Consider the following 8,808-nt stretch of genomic DNA (forward strand, 5'->3'; position numbering starts at 1 on the left):
TGAGTGTGATAACCACATAGAACACCACAATAAAATCAAACGAAAATACATATTTATGAGAGAGGCCAAGGCCCTGATAGCTACACCGATGCTCACACACACAATACATACTGTACATAATGAATTGTCTCAGTCACTGTACAAAACAGACACCCCTCCCCTGGTCAACTAGGTATTGGTGGCCTAGACCGAGTTTAATATTATCCCCTGTAGGTCTGACCTTTCTGTAACTGGGAGGACGAGCAAGAGAATATGTTTGGCGAGATAGAAACACTGTTAATGTAAATATTTGAATATTTCTAGGCTTCTGTGCATTGGCATTATCATTATTTGTCCAAACATAACACCTATAAACCATTTTCACAGGAAAAATAACTCAGTCATTAGTTATAAAAGTAACAGGCATTTATTTCAAGAATCATTTCTTTATAGCCATGATTGTCAATATAAAAGTCTACATGTAATTGTTGTGGAAAGATATGCATAACATACATGCATGTTTATATATAAAAACTTTACTTATAGTAAAAAGAAAAACTACATCTGGGTGGGTGGATGGATGATGGATAGGATCACAGAAGCTTACTGTTGTAATTCAACACAATGTAATTGAATAATAAGGATAGAGATACCCAACCAATTTCATTCAGTACCCAACCAACCCATTCAGTACCATATTTACACCTCAAAGAACTGATTTAGCTCACAATCCCAACATTATCCAGGGAATCAAACTCCTAGTCATCCACTAATTTACGAGGACACAACGCTACAATATTTGCCTGATTTCCCTAGCCTCGTCCCAGACCTGATTGTGTGAGGGGTTGACCCGTCAGCACAAACAGATATGAGACCAGGCATGGGTTCCCCACCCAGGATTTACACTCCGGAAACAAGCTCAGGGCCTACCGGCTCATCCAGGCCCAGGCTTTACTAGAAGTTATGTGGCCGTGTCTTCATCTCCACACTCTTAAAGGAGTAGCGCTCTCCGCTGCGGCTGTCCGTCAGGATGTACCAGGTACCCCAGTAAATGCCGTTAGTCAGCCCGCTGTAGCGTCCACGGTAGTAATGTCCATTTAGGTTGGCTGCTAGACAAGCGTCAAACCACCAGCCCGCACCGTAGTACTGCGCACAGTTCCCCGAGTTGTAGCGGTCGTGGTCCCGGTCATTGGTGCTGAAGGCTCGGCCGTCATGGTTGTAGCGTTTACTGTAGCTTAGGGCGTTGCCCGCGTCGCCAGAGTACTCGCGTGCCGTCAGACGGTACCTGGGGTGGAGTTATATCATTAACGCCACGAGGAGTGAGTGGTGATGTTGTTGTAGCTTTGCTTTTGGTATGACTGATCTCCATTACCTCTGCGCCTCTGCTGCCACTCTGAAGGTGTTGTAGGTGGCCTGGCGTGTCTGTTGGTGCCAGTCCTCCAGTTGGATACGCAGCTGGTGTTGACCACTGTTGGTGATGGCATGCAGCGCTGCGTTCCCCAGCCAGTGTTCACCCTGTGGAGAACCAAAACCCTCACGGTACTCCTGCCACGTCCGGTTGAAGTCCACCGAGCCATCTCGCCGACGCTGGAACACAGTCCACCCCCCACCTGCCGTCTCCATGTCACACTCCGCCTGAGTGGTGACGGAGGAAAGTTAAACATCTCTGTCTCCATGTCACACTCCCTCTGGGTGGTGACGGAGGAAAGTTAAACATCTCTGTCTCCATGTCACACTCCCTCTGGGTGGTGACGGAGGAAAGTTAAACATCTCTGTCTCCATGTCACACTCCCTCTGGGTGGTGACGGAGGAAAGTTAAACATCTCTGTCTCCATGTCACACTCCCTCTGGGTGGTGATGGAGGAAAGTTAAACATCTCTTGGAAATTAATTATTTACAGAATAATGACATTTGTCTGACCATTTACAGAATAAGGATGTTTGTCTGACTGTTTACAGAATAATAATGTTTGTCTGACAATTTACTGAGTAATGATGTTTGTCTGACTATTTACAGAATAATGAGGTTTGTCTGACTATTTACAGAATAATTACATTTGTCTGGCCATTGCCAGCAGTAAGGAGGATAAAAGGATGCGACAACTCTTTTCATGGCTTTCTTTGTCTGTTCCACCGCACATACCACATGGTACATTCAGGTTGTGTTTGTGTGTGTGTGTGTTAGGAGGTACATACTGTTCAGGTCTGCGGGTTGTGTGTGTGTGTGTGTGTTAGGAGGTACCTACTGTTCAGGTCTGCGGGTTGTGTGTGTGTGTGTTAGGAGGTACATACTGTTCAGGTCTGCGGGTTGTGTGTGTGTGTGTTAGGAGGTACATACTGTTCAGGTCTGCAGGTTGTGTGTGTGTGTGTGTGTGTGTGTGTGTGAGTTAGGAGGTACATACTGTTCAGGTCTGCGGGTTGTGTGTGTGTGTGTTAGGAGGTACATACTGTTCAGGTCTGCGGGTTGTGTGTGTGTGTGTTAGGAGGTACATACTGTTCAGGTCTGCGGGTTGTGTGTGTGTGTGTTAGGAGGTACCTACTGTTCAGGTCTGCGGGTTGTGTGTGTGTGTGTTAGGAGGTACCTACTGTTCAGGTCTGCGGGTTGTGTGTGTGTGTGTTAGGAGGTACATACTGTTCAGGTCTGCGGGTTGTGTGTGTGTGTGTTAGGAGGTACATACTGTTCAGGTCTGCAGGTTGTGTGTGTGTGTGTGTGTGTGTGTGTGTGTTAGGAGGTACCTACTGTTCAGGTCTGCTGGTTGTGTGTGTGTGTGTGTGTGTGTGTGTTAGGAGGTACCTACTGTTCAGGTCTGCTGGTTGTGTGTGTGTGTGTGTGTGTGTGTGTGTGTGAGTTAGGAGGTACCTCCAGTTCTGGTCTATGTGGGTCAGGCTGGATGGTGTAGATTCCATTCTCTTTGATCCCCAGACGATAGATCTCAGCACAGTCCTGAGGGTGCAGCCTCCCCGAGGGGGCCACTGCAACACACACACACACACTTTTACATCTGTATGTTCTCTACGCACAAGCACAATGTACACACTACTCTCACCTGTTGGGGGGTGTTGTGTGATGCTTCTCAATAGCAGTAGCAGGTCTTTTTCTCTCTCTCTCCCAACCGCTGCCCCCTCTAAACACAATACAAAGAAGAACTGTTGTGACTGAGGACCCACCGATCTGCTGTCGTAGTTATGGGAGACTTCTAGAAAGAGTTGTTCACCAGGTTAACATGTAAGATAACAGTGAGTTATTTATCTGCCCACTCATCCCACACAAGGCCTTGCATTCCTGTGCACTCAACTCTGACTGACACAGAGCAGGCCTCACTAGGGCTTGTTGTGTGTGTGTGGGTGTCTGTGTGTGGGTGTCTGTGTGTGGGTGTCTGTGTGTGTGTGTGTGTGTCTGTGTGTGTGTGTGTGTGTGTGTAAGAAAGAGGAGAGAAACTCATTGTATAGTGATAGATGAAGAGAATGAACAGGAGGATGCCCTGTAACAGAGCCAATGAAGTAAGGTTTAAAGGTAATGCCACCCAATCATGAAGTCTGCAAATAATTTAAATACTTAGCTTCCATATTTTCTATCCCAAAAATCAGTATATAGTTGCTCAGGGAATGATAACATTTTTTATTCCCTAATTGCTAAATCTCAGTTTCAGGCGCAATCAATTGTACTATAAAATAATCAAATGCGTGTGTATTTTTTGTATCTGTTGGTTCTATGTTCTCCTGCTCCTCATCATTGACTTTGCTAATAATGTGGGACATAAACGTAGTGTTTGTTCCTCACCCAGTCGCCTGGCCATGGCCCTGAGGGTCGGTCTGTGACAGCGGAGGTCACACTCTGTCATCACAGCAGCCATCAGAGCCAGAATGGCCCCCAGTGTATCCCCTCCATGGCCTTCCTGGGTCCCCGGCTCCCGGAGGGAACGCATACAGTGCTGCAACTGGGCCAGACGTTCCGACACGTCCCCGGCCTTCGGAGACAACAAACCGTGTTACAGTCAGGACGTGTGCACGCAGGCCAATGCTGACAGCCTTATTAGAAACACATATCGGCGTTCATATCACACGTGTGTGCGCGGCAGTCACATCTCTGTCACCCACACACAAACACACAATAACGTATCCTCATTTCCAGCCATCAAACACAAACCAACATTAGGGCATGCAAAGACTCAGTCACTCAGTCACACTTCTAGCCCTTGGAACCATGTCAGAACACCTGCCATAGCATGAGCTCAGCAGAGACATATGATGAGGAGGACTATTATAAACCAACGCCAAATTCTCCTCCCACTTTTAACATTATCCCTGGAAAGCATCTGTCAGGTGGTGTCTGGAGGAGAGTGCACGTAGTCCCCAGAATAGGGTGCACGTAGTCCCCAGAATAGGGACCTGTTTTCCTCTCTCCACTTACAATACCCTAGAGTAGGGACCTGTGGCCCCCTCTCCACTTACCATACCCTAGAGTAGGGACCTGTGGCCCCCTCTCAAAATATATAGCACTGACACTAATGTTAAGACACCAGAGACTATATATAACATGGCACTACGCTAGAGAGTTGATCTCGATTTAGTTTCAATAGGCTGTGACGTTATGTCCATAGTCACTGTTTCAGTTGCCTAAACTCTAGACAAACCAGACAAACCACGAGGCACGTGGCATGCAGACCCGGACATTTTGGACAGAATCTAACCACCCCTACAGAACAAACATTGTCCAGGCCTTCCTCTCTGTCACTCAGCTCAGAATGATCATTGTTTTGTGTGTACAATACCTGAGTCAGTCATATCAATACCTCACTCATTCTTCTGGGAAAAGCACAGGAAATGACCTCCGATTGACCTGGTTATGTCACTCACCTCCGGCTGGACCTGTCTGATTTTTTGTCTGTGTTCCACTTTCAGTGGGGGGTCAGAGGCAGCCAGGGGCGCGACCGCCACCCTGCAACCGAACGTCCCAGGGCGCCCCTCACACCACCCTAACCCTGTCCCGGTCCTCGTAGGTGGAGCGGCCACCAGACTGTCCTTGCAGGGACGCTGGGTGCATGCCGGGGGTGCGTCTGGTGGGGTCAACACAGCTCCCAGACACAGGGACAGCAGTGGGAGCATGCCGAGAGAGCAGAGTAGAATCATGGGAAGACTTCTAAAATAACATGAAAAGCCAGCAGAATTCAGGGACGAATCCAATCTGTCAGTCACCTCAGTTTTTTGTTGTTACTCCAAACACTGGGTTTAACCTATAAAGGTATTCCGTCTTGCCAGCCTCTTGGGTTTGAGCGTCAAAATGTCTTTAATGTCTCTCGTCCTCTTTTTTTTCTTTTTTCTTTTCCTTGATGGGTCTGCTTCAGTCCAATGGTCTCTGCTCCACTTCACAACCTTCTTCTATTTCTGTGAGCACTTCTTTGGATTTTTCTGTGTCTTTTAAATCTAATGATCCTCTAGTCCCAATCTCTGTACCTGTCTTTTTCTATCTGTGTTTTTATCGCTATACCACTTTCATCCTCACCACTTCCCTGTCACTCTCCCTCTCTCTCTCTCTCTCTCTCTCTCCCTCTCTCCCTCTCTCTCTCCCTCTCACTCCCTCTCTCTCTCTCTCTCTCTCTCTTTCTCTCTCACTCTCTATCACTGAGGTTCCTTTGGCTCAGATTCCTAGATAACTGTGCCTCTCTTTGCTGTCTGACACGCACTAATACACCCACCCCCTGATTCACAAACACACACACTGACGAACACACACCCAAACACACAGCCACACACAATCTATTCATCTCTTTGACCATCCTCTCTCTCTCTCTCTCTCTTTCTCTCTCTCTCTTCTATCCTCTCATACTCTCTTTTCATCATGTCTTTTACACAATATTTATGGACCCATAAAAGAGGGAAGTCTTAGAGGAGCTTGTTCTAGGGTCCCATCTTTATCTCGAATTAACAGACCAGCTAAGGTCTTCCCTCCTCATGTATCTCCCTCACACAGAAATGTTCAAGCACAGGTTCATCCACTACCTCACCTACTACTTTTATCTCCTACTTTTCTCTTTCTTCTTTCTCTCCTTTTCTCCTCTCCTCCCTCTTCTCATCTCCCTCTGTCTTTCATTTTGTCCTATCCCTTTCTCTTTCCTTTTCTCTCTTTCTTTCTCCATTGTCTCCTTATCTTTATTGGTCTTCGTCTCACTCTCTCTCTGACAGTCAGTGCCTGCCTGTAACTCAGGTCAGCATGTTTATTTGTCACTATTTTTTTCTCCAAGAGGCCATGTTTTTTTTAAGTCTATCGATCATTCACCCTGTCAGTTTGTTTATTGGAGGATGTGTTTCCCAACTTAGTTTCTACCAGGTCATAAAGACTAAACATTCAATGAAGGAGAACAGTCTGGAATTCCTCCATGAATTCTATCGCCCATGCTCACTCATTAGGGATCTGCCAAATGCACACCACACTAACAGAATACACACCCACAGACTGCCTACAGACAAGGGGCAAAGACATTTCCAGTGATCTGACCCCCAATCTTCTTTGGCCTTTCCCCTTTCACTGTCAGACTGTTGGCATAGTTCAGCCACGTCCTCCCAGTATGTGTTCATTTGGTCAGGACTGGTGAACAGTCAATCACTCCTGTCCCAATGTACCTTCTTGGAATGCATGCCATGCATGGAGGACTGAATGGCTTCTTGGTAAGATATGATAGGACAGGACAGCACTTCAATGAGGATATAATATAGAGCTGGGCAGCAGCAAAAAAATTAATAATGGGAGTTTTATTAAAAATCAATGATATATTATTTTGCTGTTGAGATTTAATATACCACTGAATCTAACAAGATGAGATGAAATGATGAATCTAACAAAGCAACTTGGTACAGAGACAACAGGGCAGCTCTTCAACACTGGTGATGATGATCCTCCTGATAAGATATTAATGATAAGTAGATCTCTTCACTCAACAGGCCTTAAAGAAATTCTGTAAAGGATTTTATTTTTGGTCTGCACAAGGATGTAAACTCATCATGAGCAATAGTCAGTAGTCAGAGCCTCTAGCAGAAATGAAGGAAGACTGCCCTCTAGTGGTGATCTTATTCCCATTCACAAGTACAGAATTGGAATAATAATCCGTAACACCACTAAACTGCATATTTTTGTTTAACAGATTTTGGGACTACAACTGTGGGGTATGTTTGAAGCCAGTCTGGTTTGGATAACATAATACATTTTTCCAATATTTCATTACGAATTGAGAGTCACTCTATGCATGTATGCTTTAATGCAATTTTCAATACGTTATACACAATATAAAGCTGTTGTCACAATATCAGCTGGATTTATTCAGGACTGTATAAATCCATGATGTATGCCATGCTCCCTGCAGATTTTACACAACATAGAGATGCATAACACAGTGGGGTTAGGATAAGACCAAACTCGACAAGGTGATAGCATTAGGTCATACATTTAGACCTGGCATACCTGCCATCTGGAATCCCATAATGTTCTTTGTGTGGTTTTGTCAGGCTTCAGAACTGGCCACGGGTGCATCTGAGCATCTCTAAATGTCCTGAATGTCGGCTGTTTTTATTGATTTGGCTAAAGTCTTTATCATTATATCCTCATCAATAGTCTCATATGACTGTCTAGCCTGGTTTGAAAACGATTTTACTAACTGAACATAGTGAAATCTGAGTACCTGACCCATTAAGATCCTCAACCTGAATGTGAGTTAGAACATTTTGGCACCTACAAATATCTTGGTATATGACTTGACCATTCAATCTAATTTATTATCCATATATTGCAAAATTGGTTTATTGTTCCACAATGAATCATCCTTCACTCACACTCCCCTGTGACCATCCTAATACCTGCAAATCCTCAACTATGGCAACCTGGTTGATAGATAGGCACCTTACTCCTTTAAAAAGATATGAATCAACTTAAATAAAAAATATCATACAATTGTTTTGTATTACATCATGGTATGATTGTGCATTGATGAGTTACACTGTTTTAGCAAATCATTTTAGATTGTTCACACATTATCCGCCTTTAAGTGATGGTGGAGGGCACTGTTTGTGCATGATCACGTTACAGCAATATCACCGTGACGCAAGAGGAGTTGTTTTGGAAGAAGCCATAGAGACTTCTGTTCTGCCAGCGATAATAAGTAACACCAGGCAAAGATCTCCCTTCAAAACAAAAGTCCTACAATTATGTCAGTTAAAATAATTAGGAAAATAAATGTGTTGTAAGAAAGCATTGGGACTGTTTTGTTTGAATATAGTTTTGTGAAGGAAGTTGCAGAGCTGTTGGCTCTTCTGTAACCTAACATTTTCTTGATATTTTTTGGTCCTAAATGATGTGGTATAGTGAATTGGTCAATTATACACTTTTAAATTATTTTTGTGACTTTACCCGAAGTTAAAATACATTAAAGATGTAAGTTAAGATACATTATTACTATATATTGTATTTAATTTGATTACAACATTAACACTAGTGAAACAGCATAATGTATAATGTTAGTAATAATAATTATAATAATAAATTTTAGAAAACATGTTAAAATCCTGTTGTACTGTCCCAATGTTTTCATTCATATTTTTTCAATATTTAAGATACATTTATTTTGTTTATACAAATACATGGCCCATAATAGACCACTCTGATTAAACTGAATACTAGTGCAACTGTGGTAATATCTTTACCTTATTTGTATTTATACTTTACTTAGAGAGGGGATATCTTATGGAGGCAGAAGTCTCATTTTCAAGTGAACCATGCAATACAGGCACCAGGTGAGAAAAATGTATCGCTTCCCTAGTTCAACCAATTTAAAAGTTATAA

General features: G+C 43.8%; 1 protein-coding gene across 1 annotated transcript; it reads right to left on the bottom strand.

Moving 5' to 3' along the window:
* Positions 1 to 387: 387 nt before the first annotated feature.
* si:ch211-157b11.8 (fibrinogen-like protein 1) lies at positions 388 to 5,529 on the bottom strand. Its single transcript, XM_010881594.3, has 6 exons — positions 4,836 to 5,529; positions 3,760 to 3,946; positions 3,026 to 3,103; positions 2,839 to 2,951; positions 1,352 to 1,614; positions 388 to 1,264 (listed from the first exon to the last, which is right to left on the bottom strand). Exons 1-6 carry the CDS (start codon positions 5,106 to 5,108, stop codon positions 934 to 936), a joined length of 1,245 nt encoding a protein of 414 aa, XP_010879896.2. The 5' UTR covers positions 5,109 to 5,529; the 3' UTR covers positions 388 to 933.
* Positions 5,530 to 8,808: the final 3,279 nt, after the last annotated feature.

The sequence above is a fragment of the Esox lucius genome, chromosome 17 (genome assembly GCF_011004845.1).
Source record: "Esox lucius isolate fEsoLuc1 chromosome 17, fEsoLuc1.pri, whole genome shotgun sequence".
Classification (NCBI taxonomy): domain Eukaryota; kingdom Metazoa; phylum Chordata; class Actinopteri; order Esociformes; family Esocidae; genus Esox; species Esox lucius.